Below are 17,843 nucleotides of genomic sequence, written 5' to 3' on the forward strand. Positions count from 1 at the left end.
TTTGCTAGTGGAAGGCTCAGCAGAAGCAAAAGGATCTGGTCTTTCTCCTGAAGTTCTCACCAACTGGGAGCGGTGACCCCTCCTGCCAGAGGGAAGGAACGCCGAGGGGAAGGGCAGGGGTGAGGGGCTGTGGGCGGGGCTGGCGCCTCCCAGGCCGGGCGCCGGACCCAGGTGCCCCGCGTGCGTGGCTGTGGGGCTGATTCACGTTCCGAGCTGGACGGGCAGGGTGTGAGCCAGAGAGTTTCCCCCTGGTTTGCGAGAGGGGTCGAGGAGTGCGGCCGGGGCCTGGCAGGCCCCTCCCCTGGCCTGCAAGGATCCGCCTCTCTATTCCCCAGATAAATTCCTGGTGTCCACCAAATTCCTCAGCGCTCTCTCACACTCCCCGACCGCCAGGACTCGGGGGTGGGGAAAGAGAGCGGCCTCCGGCCCGCACAACCCCTTCCCGCAGCTCGGAGAGGGGCCAGGGGACCCGCCCGGCCAGACCCCCAGTCCCAAAGCGAGGGGGGCTCCTCCGGCCTCGGGGATCGCAGCGGTCTCGGGGGTGGGGGGGGGCTCGGTCTCCCGCTCGCTCATCGCTCCCCCAAACATGTCCACCGGCTCCCTCAGCGATGTGGAGGACCTGCAAGAGGTGGAGATGCTGGACTGCGACGGCCTGAAGATGGACTCGGGCAAGGAGTTCGGGACGTCCAACGAGAGCACGGAGGAGGGCTCCAACTGCGAGAACGCGTCCCCGCACAAGGGCCGCGGCGGCCCGGGCAAGAGGAGGAAGGCGCCCACCAAGAAGAGCCCCCCGGGCGGGGTCAGCCAGGAGGGCAAGCAGGTCCAGCGCAACGCGGCCAACGCGCGCGAGCGGGCCCGCATGCGGGTGCTGAGCAAGGCCTTCTCCAGGCTCAAGACCACGCTGCCCTGGGTGCCCCCGGACACCAAGCTCTCCAAGCTGGACACGCTGCGGCTGGCGTCCAGCTACATCGCCCACTTGAGGCAGATCCTGGCCAACGACAAGTACGAGAACGGTTACATCCACCCGGTCAACCTGGTAAGGCAGGGACCTCGCGCCTCGTGCGGGGGTCGCCGGGCCCCCGCCCCCCTGCGTCCCCACCCAGCGCGCGCGGCCCGCGCCCTGGCCCTCCCCGCGGCGGGAGAGCGCGTGGGGGCGACGGGTCGGGGGTGCTGGGTTCGCACTCTCCGCGGCATCCCCCGGGCCGGCGCCTCCAGGGGCCGGGAACCCGCGGTCCCCGCGCGGCCCGCGCGCTCTTCCCCACCGGCCACGCGAGCCGAGGGATTTGGGCGGGAGCTTGACGTGGCAGCCCGACTGGGGGCTGGGGGTGGGGGGCTGCAAATGTATTTAGCTGGCAAAGAGGAGGACCCTCGGCGCTCGCCCTGAGCCCTCGGGCTGTCATGGAGGGGCTCGTGCGGACGGGGACCCTGCCGAGGGGCGGCGAGCGCAGGAAGGTGGCGTTTCTCCGGCTTCTGCCGGGTGGACGTCCTCGTGTCCAGGTTCCTGCTGCTGTGCTGTGCTCGCTTTCCCTGTAGCCCTTTTCGCTCGTCTTTCGGCCGATTTCGCCTCTAATTCTCGCCAGCTCCACCCCACGCGTTTCTGTCCTAAGGATTGAGGCCCACTAGGCAGGAACGCGCTCCTCCCCGCCCGCCCGTGGAAGTCTCCGGGCTGCTTAAATTTTCTGCGCATTCACATTTAAAAATCCCAAATATTCCAGCAAATATCCGCATAGCCGGAAACGTTTCACCCGCAGTAGTGTAAGAATACCCAGGCCAGTCTCGTCCAAGATTTGCGAGCATGTTCTCTTCAAGAGCAACGCCTCGAGCCTACAACAAAAGCAAGGCTCTTTGAGCCTCGCGTTTGTCTCAAGTGCCTGCTGAAGTTGGAGGACTATATATATTTTTTCTCTATTTTTTTTAAAGTTACATTCAAAAAATATAAGAGGTCCTCATATGCCCCTACCCCCCTCACCCCACTCCTCCCACATCAACAACCTCTTTCATCGTGGTGGCACCCTCATTGCATTTGGTGGATGCATTCTGGAGCACTGCTGCACCGCATGGAGAGTGGTTTACATTGTAGTTTACACTCTCCCCCAGTCCACCCAGTGGGCCATGGCAGGACACACAATGTCCGGCATCTGTCCCTACAGTACCACCCAGGACAGCTCCAAGTCCTGCAAATGCCCCCACATCATATTTTCATTCCTGTCTCCTGTGGGTTAGGTTTAAAGCTTCCAGGCTCCAAGCACCTCCCCTGCACCTCTGTTGATGTATGATAAGAAGGGGAGGCGTGCCTCCTCCCAGTTTCCTTATCATTCAGCACTGCTGAGTGCTTGGAATTGTCTCCTCACACAGTCTCGGAACTTGGGGGAGGGTACCAAAACACAGTTTTCACGGAAAGAATCGGTATCCCCCTCCAATCAAAAGCGTCTTCTTAAAAAATCCGATGAGAGTATCGATTGCTAAAATCTGGCACCGAGCAGGAAGCGTTGCCTAGACCACTTGCAATCGCTGCTGCTTTCACCTTTGAATAAGCCACTTCGGCTTTCTCAGCCAACAGCAGGGAGAAGGCACGAGAAAGCCCCGCTTCCTCGGCAGAGGGAAGGAGAGCTCTCACCAGCTGTGCGTGCGTGTTGTTCGTTAGCAACCCCCCCCCCCCGACTAGCGATTCTCTGAGGAGTGTGGCGGAGGCCAGGCAGGGCGGCGGTGGCGCCCGAGCGGGGACCGCGAGGGGCGCGGGGACCTGCCCACGCCTCGGAGGCGGCGGGCTGCGGGTGCCCCGCGGGCGCGAGGATCGCGGTGACCTCCCGGCGGCCACTCCCCACCCAGTGTGCCCCCGGCTGAGCCGCATACGCGACCCTGCGTTTTCCCAGGGCCTGCGCCCTCGGGGCGCGCTGGGTGCGCAGGATCCCCGCTCCAGGGCCCTGGCTGGGCGCCGTCGCGGCTTTTTCGCTTGATCCCAGCCTCGAGGCGCGCGGGGACCCGGAGCACACGGCCCAGACCCGCGTTCTCGCCCTCCGCCGCCGCCCCGCGCCCGCGCCCGCAGCGCCACTCACCTCCTCCACCCTCTTCTCTCCCGCAGACGTGGCCCTTTATGGTGGCCGGGAAGCCCGAGAGTGACCTGAAAGACGTGACGGCGAGCCGCCTGTGTGGGACCACGGCGTCCTGACCTTGGAGGTGCGAGCCTGGGAAAGGCGCGCTCCCGGGGGGAGCGGCCCCGGGAAGGCGACCCCTGCCCTCCCTGCTCTCTGTCTCTGCTTCCCCGTCACCGCGCCCCTCCCTCTCCCTGCCCCGCGACAACCCTTTAAAGCGACGAGGAGATCCGTTTCCAAACCAGAGGAGATCGACTGTACTTAGAAAGATTCCCTCTATTTAACTTTATTAACTCCTACCGTGGGTGACTCTGCGAGCCTTGCTGGTCCAAGTGCAATATGTAATTATAAATCTATAAATAGATAATAAGAGCCTATCAACGTGTATCTTTTGTACAGTATGTTGTAAAATGTAGATCATAGAATAGCTGACTTTGACAGTCACATTTATAAAGTAAACTCACTTAAAGATATATTTTTTTTCAAACGAGTTTTGCTACTTTCAAAAATAAATCTTTCTTTATATTACTAAAAATCCTGACGCTGGTGTGATTTGGGGGGAAAAAAATGTTTTTTTCTTCCGGAGAGAAAAATGGGGAACTACGAGGAAATTTTGATAATAAACGCGGTTCTTTGAAACCTTAACCCAAACTCCTAAAGAGAGAGTGTGTCTAACTATGACTTCCACGATGACAGAGCAGATTCTCTTTTGCCCTGAGACCCTGAAACTCTTGTCTGTCACATTTGCAGGTTATGTTTTAGGACTATTAGAAATGCTGTAACTGCAAACGAAGACTGGGCAGGATTCACGTTATTAACAGTTACACTGTTCAAGCAAAACAAAAACAAAACCAAAGCACACCAGGAAAGGGCCATCAGCTTTCCAGGTATTCGGCGTCGTCATGCTGACGCCGGCAGAAGCGGAACTCTCGGTTTTATAACTTTCCCCGCGTGGATGTGAGCCCAAACAACCCAAGTTTGCAAGCTAGGGAGGAAATTACGCGGGCTCTGAAACATGTAAATGCCACAACCCTTAGCTAGGATGTGTCTTCCGATTTTCCAAGTGCTGCAATGCAACGTACGTAATAAATTCCTTTTTTAATTAGCTGATTCATTGATTACTTAATTAAATCAATAACCGTGCCTGCCTACCTCGTGCGTGCGGGGAGCGCCTGCGTCCAGCTCCCCGCCACGACTTCCGGCGGGCGGGCTTTTACTTTAAACATCTTCCAGGCTGCGGAACAGCTCGCTGGGGGGAGATTAAGTTGAGATAAACAGAGAGGCGAGGCCCAGGAGCCTGGGAGCGGGCTCCCGCGCTGCCCCAGCGCAGCCCGCCGCGGCCGATGCGCCAGATGCCACCGCGGCTGTTTAATGTTCGGGGTTATGACCGCAGTGTTTACAAGACGTCGTCGGTTATTTATACTGTTATTCCTCGCCGAGGGCCTTGAAACTTCCGCTTCGTTGGCCCTTTCTTTTCGATGCTTTTTCCTCCTCCCCTGCCTCGGCTCACTTCGGTACCTGGATTAAGAGCCTGCTCGGCCCCCCGCCCTGCGCTTACCTCCCACCCACTCCAGGGGCCTCGAGAAGGCGGCGGGCCAGGCCTGTGCGGGTCGGGGAACCGCTCGGGCCCGCGCGTTCTCGGCGAGGGGCGGGTGCCACGTTCCCAAGGGCAGGGCTCCAAGCTTCAGAGGCTGGGGACTTGGGCGACTCCTCATCCACGTGTCTGTCGTTTGCACGCCGGAGGGCTTTCCCACGGCCACCGTGCCCGAAGCTGGGTTCCACGTCACTTCTCCCAGAGGGCCCTTGCCCTCGCCTCGACCCATCCAGAGCGCGCGTTGGCGCTCAGGCCCCGCCGGCTTGCAGTTGTTGGCCTTTCCGGGCCGGCAACTGCTCCCAGCTCCCACCAAAGGTTTACAAACTAAATGACCCCCGTTCTGAGCACTTGACGCCGTGGTCTCCTAAAGAAGAGGTCATCTCTGTTTGTTCATTGCAGACAATTTTTTTTTAAATTCTTATGCCTCCTATAATTTGAAGCCTTTGCTTTCGCCATGAGGCTTATGAACACGGCCCCTGGGCTCCAGCCCGGGTTCTGCCTCCAGCTCCCCGTTTCCTGAAAGGGAATCCTGAAATGGGAATCCTGTTTTTCTCATCTCCGGAAGCAGGCAGAACAGTGATGATAGTGACACAAATAATCACAGTTATCCTTTCCTCTTTCCCCTCACGAAATCTTAAGTGGGGTTCAAATGAGAACCCGTCTATGCAATCGCTTGGGAAGGGAAAAGCTCTGTGCAAATGGCACTTACTTCTACGGCATGGCCGGTGGTGAGCTATCCGTTCTGACCCTAATCCAGCAGAACTGGAAGTGTGGCAGGCAGTGACGGGCCTTTCACTGCACAAACGAAAACACTCTCTTCCATGCAAGGGTGAAATTCAGAATTTCGTTGAACGTTACAATCCCCTCCGCCCTTATCCAATTTCCACCCCTCCTCAGTGCTCTCCAAATTTATCCAGAGCTTTCTACCGACCCGACCAATTTCATAGAATTCAGGAATTCAGAAAAAAATCAGAAAGCAAAGCAAGGCCCTGGAAAAATAGGAGAAGGCAGACACCGGTGTCTGGCCGTCGGTTGCCCAGTTTGTGCTGAAGCCTGGGCTCACCCGGGGCCCTTCGGTTGGTGGACGGCATGGGGCGAGCAGCGGTGAATGGCCTGTTCTGTGGCCTGCCCTAGCCCGAGGAACATGGCAGAGTGACCTCCCCATGCCCGATCACACACAGTCTGAACATTTCTCCTTCCTCCCCCTCCTCCAGAGCTCAGAGCATCAGCACTCCTAGCCCGCCTTCCCCTGCTTTCCTCGACATCCACCCTGGAGCGGGTGACTCCCAGCCTGCCCGGCCCATGCAGGTACAGGGTGAGGCCTGGTTTGAGTAGGAGTGGCGGTCTTCCTTTGCTGTTGGGGGTAAAGGGTTGGGAATGGCCTGGCTGTGACCTCTTAGTCATGTAAACTATCTTAGAAGGTGTTTTTAGAAAGAACCAAGAGAAATACCGAATTGGGTAGTGGACACCTGACCGGAGAAGGAAGCTTCTCAAGCGTGTCTGCGCGTCCTCGGGACGAGCCCACTGGTGTTTAAACGACTGCGGCTTGTGCGGGGAAGTCTTTCTCTCTCACTGTCTCTCTCTGGGTCCTTGCAAGACTTTACAAGCAACTCGGTGTTCTTCTAGCAGGCTTTCCTACTGTGAAAACCAAAGCCTTCCTTCCAAAGGAAAAGCCCCAAACAAGCTCCAGCCCCCGTGCTTATATTTGGTGATGAGAGAAAAACACTGCCCAAGGAGGCGGCTTTAAGTCAGTCGATCTTTGGTGTGTCTCAGGATTACCTGGAGGACTCGTGGAAGCAGATCGCAGGGCTCCACGCTGCAGAGTTCCTGATTCAAGAGGTTTAGGGTGGGCCCGAGAGCTTGTATTGATCTTAACTCCCCCGAAGGGACGGTCCAGACTCTACACTTGGAGAACCACTGTTTTGGGTTCTGCCTCTTTTGGGAAACGAAAAGAGTTAATGCAGAGAGACAGAAAATGTTTTGGATTTTTAAAATAAGAGGCTGCATTTTCCGGGATACAGTTTAATTTTCTAGTCACTCCACAAGCAGCGGATGCTTAAGGCTTAAATGTCAGCCTGGAAATCAAACCACTTATGCTCAGGGAAGATGCGTTTGCCCGGGTGTGTGAACGTGGGTGCGCTCATCTTGTGCCCTCAAAGACAGGTTTCAGTCGTCAGGGCATGAATGCAAGACGTGGGCGAACAAGGGCACGGCTGCTGGGGGCGCCTAAGCGGGAGGGAAACGCGGCCTCGGGGACTCACTCTCCCCTGGGACTCCTTGGCTGCGCCGAGACCGGAGAGGGTCTCCCCGTCACTCTCGGGGCTGTGGGGGGCGTTGGAGATGGAAATTGGTTCGCTCTGGTCTGGGGCTCTGGGCGCGGGGCAGGCGGGAGTTCGGCCCGGGTTAGGGGGCAGGGACGCGGGGGGTGGTGGGTGTGGGGTGGAGCGGGCGGCAGGGGAGGGACCCGAGCGCAGAGGTGGAGGGTGGAGAGGCCAGGAGCGAGGACGAAGGAGGCGGGGAGGAGAAAGGAGCCTGGGGGCGCAGCGCCACGGGCCCCCCAGGCCCCCCGGGGTCCCTGTGCCTTTCGGGCGCCTTCTCGGGCCCCGCGCAGAGACGCCGCTGGTGGCCCTTCCGGGGTGTCGGCGCCACGCGGCCGGGGACGCGAAGCGCCGGCGGGAGGGGTTGGCCCGCGGCGCGTGCTTTCTGGGCTCGGCTTCTTGCACCCCCGATGCCGCCCTTCTCCCGGCAGCTCGCGGAGGCCTCGGCGCGTCTTTGACCTTTAGATCGGGGCAGGCTCCGCGGGCCCACCCTCCTCCCCTTTCTCGCAAGGATGGACCACCCCGGGGAATGGGCTGAAGATCCCTTCGCAGGGCAGAGGCGGGAGCAAGGGTGAGGAAGGGCGGAGAGAGCGCGGCCGAGGTAGAGGACCCGCCTCCGCCGGAGCGTCCCTTCGCGGCCTGGGGTACCCAGCCCGCAGGTGGCTCCTGGCGCCTCCCGCCGCGCCCACTGAGCGCTGCACCGCGAAGGAGTCATTAACTCTTCCAGGTTATGGAGAAGGCGGTGGCATGAGAGTGAGGACAGCTGGAGCAAAGCAATTGACAGCAGAGAGGTGGCTGTGGTTAAACTGAACCTTGACCTCTTACCGTGACACCTAGGTACAAATATGAGAAGAGAAGAATAAAGCAAGCAGTTACGATAGGGCCAGATGCAATTCCTGGGTGTGGGATATTTAAACTGCCCTCCCTGCCACTCACACGACATCTGTTCTTTCCCTTTCCGGTGGAAGATGTCATTAATTATTTTTTAAAATCAATGTGACCTTCCGGCCAGAATCATTAGCTTAAAAAAATGCTTTGAATAGTGGAAATAATCCAAGATATTTTATAAGAATAAAATGTTCGCATGGCCTTATAGTAAAATTAATCTGTTTGATGATAAATCATTTGTTGTTTTTTTAAAATGTTGTTTAGATCCTGATATAGTAGGGAGAACTTTGGACTGAGTCCTTGGACAAAATTCATGACCTTTCAGGACCTTGGTTTTTCCATCTGTTAAATGGGTATAATGATGACTGCTTTGGTAAACTACTGTATGTGGATTATGCCTAGTATGTAATAGGGACTTACTGATGTTATTTTCTTTCCCTCTTCTCCCCTTCTTCTGGTCATTACGTTATAAATCCAAGTGACAAAAAGAATTATGTGAAGGCACCTGAAAGGAACAAGGACTTCTCCAAGTGCCCATCACTGGGAAGCAGCTTCCTCTAAGCTTTTCTCCTTGGCTTTTGGATCATTTGCCAGCAACTCTCATTTAGAATTATTTTTCTTCTTTTACCCTTTATGTGATTTCTGCATCTTTTGCTGCCCTCTAATCTCTTACTTCCAGGTATCCATTTCCCACTGAAAAATTCCTTCCCTGACGATTAAAAGAAAAGACCAAGCATACTTTCTCTCCCCAAGAGTAAATGAAATCCAAGATATCTCTAAAGCCAGCATAATTTTTCAAACCATTAAGGGTCATTTGGTCACAAAGAACGAAAACAATTCATACTGGGTCAAATTAAAAGGGGAATGAGGTATTGTAAAGACAGTCCGGGCAATTTGGCTGACATCTCCAGGCAGAAAATAAACAGTAGCCAGGATTTGGGGGAAATCCACTGGGAGCCTGAAAAGTCAAGAGTGAAACTCCTTCTCTTACTCTGGGGCTCTCCGGGCCCTCATCTCTGCCAGTTTTCTGCATTTTCTCCTCTGCAACCCAGTTTTCTGTGTGTTCTCGCTTTCTACTCACCATTTTTTAAATGAATTTTCCATTCCATAGGGGTCAGGGTCCTTACGTGGCTGACTGGTTCTGACAAGAACATTCAGTTGCAGGCTCCACTATCCACAATTTCCATCTTAGCATCTCTTAATTTGACTTCTCAGGATAGGGACCACCACTGAGTTGCTCCAGCAGTCTATGATTTGAGTCTCCAGGTCAGTTGTTCCATCAGCTGTGATCAGCTGAGAACAGATTGACAGTTTGAGAAATCTCCTTGCTACAAACGTAATCTAGTGCAATCATGACTGGGCATCTGCATATGGACCACTTAATTTTATTTTGTTATACCAGTGGTGAGCTTTATGTATTTTGAAAAAGACCATGTTCACAGGTCTTATTGTGTCCTTGATGTGGGGGGAGGGAGGGTGTAGGATAACAACAGAAAATATGTACTCATATAGCCTTAATGAATTGCTTTATTGAACAGAACAATTTTATTGCAATAAATCACCACCACATTTTAGCACATAGAATGTTATTATTGGACATATTTGAGAAATACCAACATTGATTAAATATTCCTAATTATTTTTCATTCATTTGCATCTCACAGATATGCACTATCATATCTCATCTTCCAAACAATCTTTCCCAGGAGATGTTAACATCCTCACTGTCAGATAGGGCAGTTGAGACTCAGGGAGGGGAACTAGATCACCGAAAGCTAGATGGGGAGAGAGAGAGACAGAAAGCTGAGTGTAGAATTATTGTATTTCATTGAATCTGAAATGGGCTTCCACCCTGAATATGGGCGGGTCCCTATGGTAAAAGAAATTAAGAAAGGTTGTGGGGAAATGGACTTGGCCCAATGGATAGGGCATCCGCCTACCACAAGGGAGGTCCATGGTTCAATCCCTGGGCCTCCTTGACCCATGAGGAGCTGGCCCATGCGCAGTGCTGGTGTGCAAAAAGGCCACTCAGGGGTGTCCCTCGCATAGGGGAGCCCCAATACAAGGAGAGCCACCCAGCGCGAAAGAAAGTGCAGCCTGCCCAAGAATGGCGCCACATACATGGAGAGCTGATACAGCAAGATGACACAAAAAGAAACACAGATTCCAGGTGCCGCTGATAAGGATAGTAGTGGTCACAGAAGAACACACAGTGAATGGACACAGAAAGCAGACTACTTGGGGGCAGGGATGGGAAGGGGAGAGAAATAAATAAAAAATAAATCTTTAAAAAAAAAAAAGGTTGTGAGTTGTTCTGAATGATGTTGTAAAGACCAATACAGGCCATTATACATTTTGTCAAAACCTACAAAAAGGTACAGTGCGAAATATAAACTATAATGTAAACTACTGACCATGGGTTAGTAGCAATATTCAATATGTGTTCACCAATTGTAACAAATATACCACACTAATGAAAGATGTTAATGGGGGAAGTGTGGAAGGGGAAGGGGGTGGGGTATATAGGAATCACCCAATATTTTTTATGTATCATTTATGTAATCTAAGGCTTCTTTAAAAATAAAAATTAGAAAACTGAAAAGGAAGGTTGTGGCCAAAAGTAAGACATACCTTTAGCTTGGAATTATATCTTAGTGTTGTATAACTCTAAGAAAGAAAGAGATAGTGACAATAAAAGCATTACGATGCTTTTGTGTTACTTAGCATTTTTATTTTGTACTTATTTTAAATCTCTTTTTTACTTACTTAGAAATATACTTTATCCTATATCATTCTTAGGAAAAAGTAAAGGGAAGTTGTATGCAAAATAAGTTAGCTAAAATATGCTGAAACTCTCACATTCAGAATCTAATTCATTCTGGATCCTTTATAATTATTTAAAAAATAAAAATTATTTAAAAAATAAAAAATAAAGTCTGGTGACTTTCCACCCTTTATGTATCATTTATTTTTTGTTATCTAATAAACCACCCCAAAACCCAATGCCTTAGAACAACAGGCATTTCTTATTGCTCATGAGTCCCCTGGTCCGTTGGGTTATTCTGCTGGTTTGGGCCCAGCTTTGCTGTGTTCCTTGGGCTTGCTCATGCATCTGTGGGCGGCTGCTGACTTGGCTGGGGCTAGCTGATTAAGGATGGCCCCATTAGCATTGCCTGGTGGTTGGTTGGCTGCTGGCTGGGGTGATGCCTCTTATCACCCCGTAGGCTAGCCTGGGCTTGTTCTCCTGGCAACTGAGTTGGGAACAGATGCTCACAAGACCTATTAGGACTTGCCTCAGAACCGGCATAGCATCTTCTGATGTGATCTACTTGCTAAAAGGAGTCACAAGTGCAGCTCCAATTCAAGAGCAGGGAAAATCGGTTCCATCTCTTGATGGGAGCAACTGCAAAGTCATATTCCAAGGAGGATAGATACAGAGAGGGGTGAAGGTTTCAGGCCATTTTTATCATTGGTCTACCATAGTAAGGTACTCCTAAAACTGTTTCTCATTCAGAGTCTAGCTCTCCTGAATCATTTAACACTTCAGCTTGTCCATATCTAGTGATGTACTACCTAATATTGTCCCCTGGGTTATTAAGATCCTTTCTTAGATGAGTGTTTTTCTAAAAGCACTGATTTTCTTCCAAGACACTGGTATCTGTTCTGCAGGTTTCAATGCTGACTCTACCTTGATCTTGTTAGGAGGGAGAATAAAGATAATACCAACAGAGATAAATCAATCCAACTTTCTTTTTACCTGCTCTTAGAAATTTGGACGTTTGCCTGGCTGAAGAGTGGTCCCAAAGTCATCAAGTCCTAATCCCTGGAACCTGTAAATATTTCCTTATTTGGAAAACAGACTTTGCAGCTGTGTTTAAGGATCTTGAGATGAGAAGATAGCCCTGGATAATCTGTGAGGGTCCTAAATGCCATCACATGAGAGAAGTAGAGGGCTTAGGGAAATGACAGACACCTGGGAGCACCCATCGCTCAGCCCTCACCGACCCTCACCTCCTTCTCTGGGGAAGTCACAAACACATGCCAACATTTCCACTCTCCATTACCCCACCTCCTTTTCTGCTGTTTGTGCCCTTCCACAGCCGGGGGGGATGTGTTACATCGCATGAAAAAGGCCTGGCCAGTCCTTCAGCCTGGAAACTGGGAGCAACAGCTTCCAGATACTCATCAGAAGAGGCATTCTCGGTGGTAGCCTCCCCCTCCTCAGAAGGATAAAAACCACACTCAAACAGTATAGATTGGTCTCTCTTCTGTGGCGTGAGGTGGGGCAGGGGGAGATGCCATCTATGGGCAATGACCCGAGCAGTCAGTTTCCCACCACCTGGGAGACCAGCCGTATGTACGGAACTTCTTCCCCTGCTCTTTTGCACTCTGTGCTGTGTAAGTGAAAGGGAGGTTATTTGCACTTTCTGGACTCTTTATTCTCTGCAAGTAATAAAGGGATCATTTGCTGAAAGGTCCTGTTGTGCCCTAAGCCTGTGTTCCCAGGACCCACCATTGTAGTCACTTGTTCCACAGAGGGAGATTCGATGTGCAGGAGAAGGTGGGTGAAGCCCGAAGCAGAGAAGGGAAGGATGATACAGGAGAGGGAGGCCAGCGGCCACCGGAAACTGGAAGGGTAGGGGAGGATTCTGTCCTAGAGCCTCCAAGGAGGCACGACCCTGCCAACACCTTAACTTCAGCCCAGTGAAACTGACGTTGAACTTGTGGCCTCCAGCTAGGAGAAAGTGCATTTCCGCGGTTTTTAGCCCCCACATTGGTGCTGCTTTGGTGTGACAGCCCTAGGAAACAAGCACGGCCAATGATGGACAAGTATCTTCTTTGCACAGAACTCAATTACAAAATTATTTGTGTTTATTTTCCTTTCTTAGGTCCTGTGACGCACTTGAATGTTACTCTGTAATAAAACAGAGTTATGGATATTCCTCCAATGACCAAATAGTGTTCTCTGTTTCCATGCCTTCCTGTGCACGGAATAACATTTTTCCATGCTGAGTCAGAGTGTAATTTTTTGAAGACAGTTTTAATGGCAATTAAACCCAGACAGATTTCAAAAAAGTTGAGAGTAATATTGTAATATTTTTATAGTAATGAAAAAGAAGGTACTGTATCATTGCTAAGGGTCAATAATGGGAGTGTTTAAGGCAGTATGGGATTTTCCCTTTTGGAATAATGAAAACATTCTGAAATGGACTGAACTGATGACAGTACATCTCTGTGATGACACTAAGAGCCACAAAGGGTATATTTTGGATGGATTGTACAAGGCAGGGGATAACACAGTGAACCCCATGGTGAATGATGGACTGTGGTTACCAGCATAAATATGAGAGTTCTCGCATGAACTATAACAAATTACAATACTAATAGTGATGTTACTAATAGGATGGTTTGTGGGAATCGCACACCAAATATAAGCTATGAACTATAGATAGGAGTAATATTAAGATGATGTTCTTGCATTAATCGTAACAACTATTGATGTCGGGGTTCCTTTGGCTTTGCCCAGGCTGCTCGAGGTGGGGGGGGGGCTAGGCGGACGCACAGCGGGCGCGAAGAATGCTGCGGAGACGGCAAGTGGTGGCAGTGTGCAGTCTGCTTTATTCAGGAAGTGCTGGACAATATATATTGTGGGGTGAGGGGACGGGGCAGGCAGGAGGCGGCGTGTGGGGCATTGGTTGGTTGGAGCTGGTGGGAGTTAGGCGATGTGGGAGTTGGCCGGCGGGGATTGGCCGGTGGTCGTTGGATGACGTGGCCCCGGCGAGGGGGAAGAGGGGGGGGCAGTAGGTCGGGCTCGGCGGTGAGGCAGGAACCGTCGAGAGGGCGTGGCTCGCCCGTAACTCGGCGAAGAGCCCCCGGGCCCGTTCGCCAGACAGGGAGGGCGGGACTCGCCCATGCCCCTGCGGAGAGCAGGAAGCCCGTCCGTCCTATCAGTTCCCCTAGCCCACCGTAGCTCGCCTAGATAGCCTTCCCTCAAAGTATGTCACAACAACGGAAGGTGTTGGTGATGGGTAAATGTATGAGAATCCTGTAGGTGCGCATGATTGTTTTGTAAACTCACAACTTCTCAAATAAAAAAAAAATCATTCTAAAAAAAGCCTGTTAATATGTATCCCAATTTCAGAAATGTGAAAAAATATGCATCTTAGAAGGATGGCATACAGTAGTGGCTCATTTCATCCCATGCATTACTCACTGAGTGTCCACTGTATGCATGACTCTGTGCTACACAATGCAAATGGATAATGAGATGTCACCTTCCTGATCTCCATCTTGGGTCTTCCTCTCCAGTGGATGCAGAATCTCTGCAAAGACTTGGAAGGACAGGGCAGCCTTGCATTCTGGAAAGCACCAACGAGGCCAGCTTCTCAGAAGGACTGGCCACCAGGACATGGTGGCTGCCCTCACCACAACTATAGCCACTAGGCTACAGGTACTTCAGCCTGCTGTTCACAAAGCTATCCCAACATGGAGTGCTCCAGACAAGCCAATCGCTTAGTGTCTGAAGAGGTGATTTCCAAAGTCTTCTGTATATCCAACGTGGTTGTTCTGGAGGCTTTTGATTTCGTAACCCTGAGAGTACATCTCAGGCCATTCAGAGATGGACTACATAGGGTGGACCATTATTATGCAACACAGAATTCTGCTCTATAGGCTGCCATTGTGAAAATAAACACACTTGGTCCTAGGCAAAAAATGTATAAGACATGGAGATGAATTATCAGAAACTTATCTCCACTACTGGAAAATCAACGCAAAGAGATCTGAATGATAGAGCAGCAGAGGCCGCTCTGCCCCATAAGAGCTGTATAAAAATCCAAGATTAACTTTTCACTGCTCACCTGCCCAACCTGCTGCCTCCTCTTGGGGACCTTCCCCTCGAACAATTTATAAACCTCCCAAACCTTTTTGTCTCCAGCAATTTTACTCTTTCTTCTCTTTTTAATTTTACAAATCAACTCATCAATTATATGACCCTGAATCCCACTCTCTTTTTCAGTGTTTCAGAGCAGGTATATTCTGATTTATTAGAAGAAAGTTTAAAAAGTGATATTTTCAAAAACTCACAGGTCTGTGGGCTCTATCACCAATTTGCTATGCCCTTTAGCCAAAAAATCATTTAATCTCTCTCTGTCTTGGTTTCTTCACCAATAAGATGACTTCTAAAGTTACTTTCAACTTTGAAAAAAAAGTCATCGTGACTCTAGGGGAAAGTTCCTGTAGTTTCTGAGGCAGTCTACTGGTAATCAGGCTCATAAACACCCCACCCAGTCTAAACTGAAAGTTGCAGGAAGTCTCAGAAAGTGTGGGCCCCATGAGGAGTTTTAGAACTTCTGCTGTCCTGAACCGTTGGAACCAAGAAGAGCAGGAGACTTCTAGGACTGTCTCTCTTTGGAATAATTTCCTTTTCCATGTTTGATGGTTTCTTTCAAGTATCAGCTTGGCTCAGTTATAGGATCCAGTTGTTCAGCCAAGCACTGGTTGTTACTGAGAGTGCTTTGCAGATGGAATCTGCACTGACATTCAGAAGAGAAAGGTGGTGGTCTAAGGGCATTCCACTCTCTGAAGACTCTCCTCAAAGGTTTACTATTTTATCATATTTTTATTTATCCCACCCCCATATTAATTAACCATTCCATGACTTTCATAATTTTTGGTTGTATCTGACTTTTCACTATTTCCCTTAAGCCATGATGCCCATCTTGAACCTTTTCTGCACCTTCCAGGAGTAGAATTCTGGGCTAAGGAGCAAGACCAGTTTTAGGCTCTTGGCACATATTGCCAAGTTGCTTCTCATTTTATACTCCACCAGCAATTGTTCAGTTCACTAATTGGACTGAATTTTAAATTCCCTTTCACACATAGGGAAATCTAATCATTCCACAAATAAAGAGAATGAGGAACTGAGGTAGAAGAGTTTCTCTCTTCTCCACTAATTCATACCATCACCTATTTTGGATCAAACACAGCTTTTAAAAACATAACAATAATATATTTTTTTAGGCAAGAGCTGGAGAGGAACATAAAAACATTAAAACTCTTAAGCTATTGGGAAAGGGAAGACACTGGTTTTTATAATTTTTTATCTTTCCTTTCAATCCCTAAGAACCTTTTAAAAATTCCACCTCCTATGACTCGCAGGAAAGGGTTTCACTCCAAACCTCCTATCAACAGATTGTTGTCAAATTAAAACAGGCTCTGTTTATACAGTGTCTCTGCTAAAGAGGGTTTGTCATCTTTAGGCCTGGTTGGACCACAAAAAAGAAACCGAAAGAAACAGGCCAGCACACAACTCATGAAGGGAAAATAGAAGAGGACTTGATTAAATTTGCATTTTATGCTTTACTTCTTCCTGGCTCTGAAATAATTAAAATAATTATAATAATTCTGTGTAGGAAGCTTAGGCTGTGTCAGACCGGAGAGTGAGGGAGGGACATGGACTATCAAGACATGACTTTAGTCCTCCTGGGTGTAGCAGCCCAGGCCTGGGGACTCTCCAGGGACCTACCTCTCCCAATGCCACCCAAATGCAAACGCCTCCACCCTTGCTGATCTCAGACTTCTTTTTTCTTTTAATTTTTTTTCTTATTCTGAAAACAATCCATGATAACTTAAAAGCATTTTGAAAGAAAACATTTACTTCCAGAGAGAGACTGTTGTAACAAAATTAGATTCATACCATACATACAGTTCATATTCTTCTGTTTGTGTTTAACATTATAGAATAAGCATCTTGTTGCATCAAAAATATTTTTCGGAAAAAGTGATCTTTAAAGATCAGCAACATTCCACTTAATGCATAAACCATAACTTATTTCATTAATCCTCTATTTTTGGACATTTGGTTGGCCCTAATTTTTCCTATGATAAATAATACTTCACTGAACATCCTTCTATTCCCTTATGTCTTTGATTACCTCTTGGATTATTTTCCTTAGACGATATTCCTAGAAGTGATTCTTTATAAATACTGCTAAACTGCTTTTTGAAAAGGCTGTGTCCACTTAAACTCTTAATGGCAGTGTATGAGAATGCCTATCACAATAAGCCTTTGTAATAATATTGAATATTATTCTTCTAAATCTTTGTCAAAGATACCATATTGTGATTTTTCCAGGTTGTTTTCAAGCCTAGTCTTGGTAACCTTATTCAGGCAACTTTTACCAAAAATAAAATAAAATTAAATTAAATTTAAAAAGTAAACATAAAAATTAAATGAGGGAAGTGGATTTGGCTCAACAGATAGAGCATCCACCTACCACATGGGAGGTCCAGGGTTCAAACCCAGGGCCTCCTGACCCATGTGGAGCTGGCCCACATGCAGTGCTGATGTGCACAATGAGTGCACTGCCACACAGGAGTGTCCCCCCACGTAGGGGAGCCCCATGAGCAAGGAGTGCACCCTGTAAGGAGAGCTGCCACACACACACACAAAAGTGCAGCTTGCCCAGGAGTGGCACTGCACATACTGAGAGCTGACACAGCAAGATGATGCAATAAAAAGAGACAAGATTCCTGGCTTGCTGACAAAAATGCAGGTGGACACAGAGGAATACACAGCGAATGGACACAAGAGAGCAGATGGGGGGAAGGGGAGAGAAATAAACTAAATCTTTAAAAAAAAAATTAAACGAAGGGGATCAGATGTGGCTCCAGTGGTTAAGGGCCTGCTTCCTGTGTACATGGGCCTGGGTTCAATCCCCCGTACCTCCTTAAAAAAAATTTTTTTAAACGGAGTTTCAGCCTCCAGAATAGTCCAAGGATGGCGACGAAAGGCCGTTTCCTTCGCTGAGCGGTGTTCAGGGCGGCTGCCCGGCTGACGGCTGGAGTTAGGCACCACCGCCCCCTAGGGGCTCCCTGAGGGTCTGGTCCCCGGGGCCTCGCGTCACCGGACACTTAGGAAACGTGGAGGGACTCGAGGACCAGGGACCC

At 49.9% G+C, this 17,843-nt stretch overlaps 1 protein-coding gene and 1 long non-coding RNA gene across 5 annotated transcripts in view; one reads left to right on the top strand and one right to left on the bottom strand.

The window, feature by feature from the left end:
* LOC131280462 (uncharacterized) overlaps positions 1–3,138 on the bottom strand; it is a 30,347-nt gene extending 27,209 nt beyond the window's left edge. For all 4 annotated transcript variants that reach the window (XR_009188064.2, XR_009188065.2, XR_009188063.2 and 1 more), the window contains exon 1: positions 3,057–3,138. This is a non-coding gene — a long non-coding RNA (uncharacterized lncRNA). The remainder of the gene's footprint in view (positions 1–3,056) is intronic.
* On the top strand, positions 183–3,219 carry TCF21 (transcription factor 21). Its single transcript, XM_004483631.5, has 2 exons — positions 183–1,036; positions 3,083–3,219. The coding sequence occupies exons 1-2, from the start codon at positions 587–589 to the stop codon at positions 3,167–3,169; spliced, it is 537 nt and encodes a 178-aa protein (XP_004483688.1). The 5' UTR covers positions 183–586; the 3' UTR covers positions 3,170–3,219.
* The last annotated feature ends 14,624 nt before the right edge of the window (positions 3,220–17,843 follow it).

The sequence above is a fragment of the Dasypus novemcinctus genome, chromosome 11 (genome assembly GCF_030445035.2).
Source record: "Dasypus novemcinctus isolate mDasNov1 chromosome 11, mDasNov1.1.hap2, whole genome shotgun sequence".
NCBI lineage: Eukaryota > Metazoa > Chordata > Mammalia > Cingulata > Dasypodidae > Dasypus > Dasypus novemcinctus.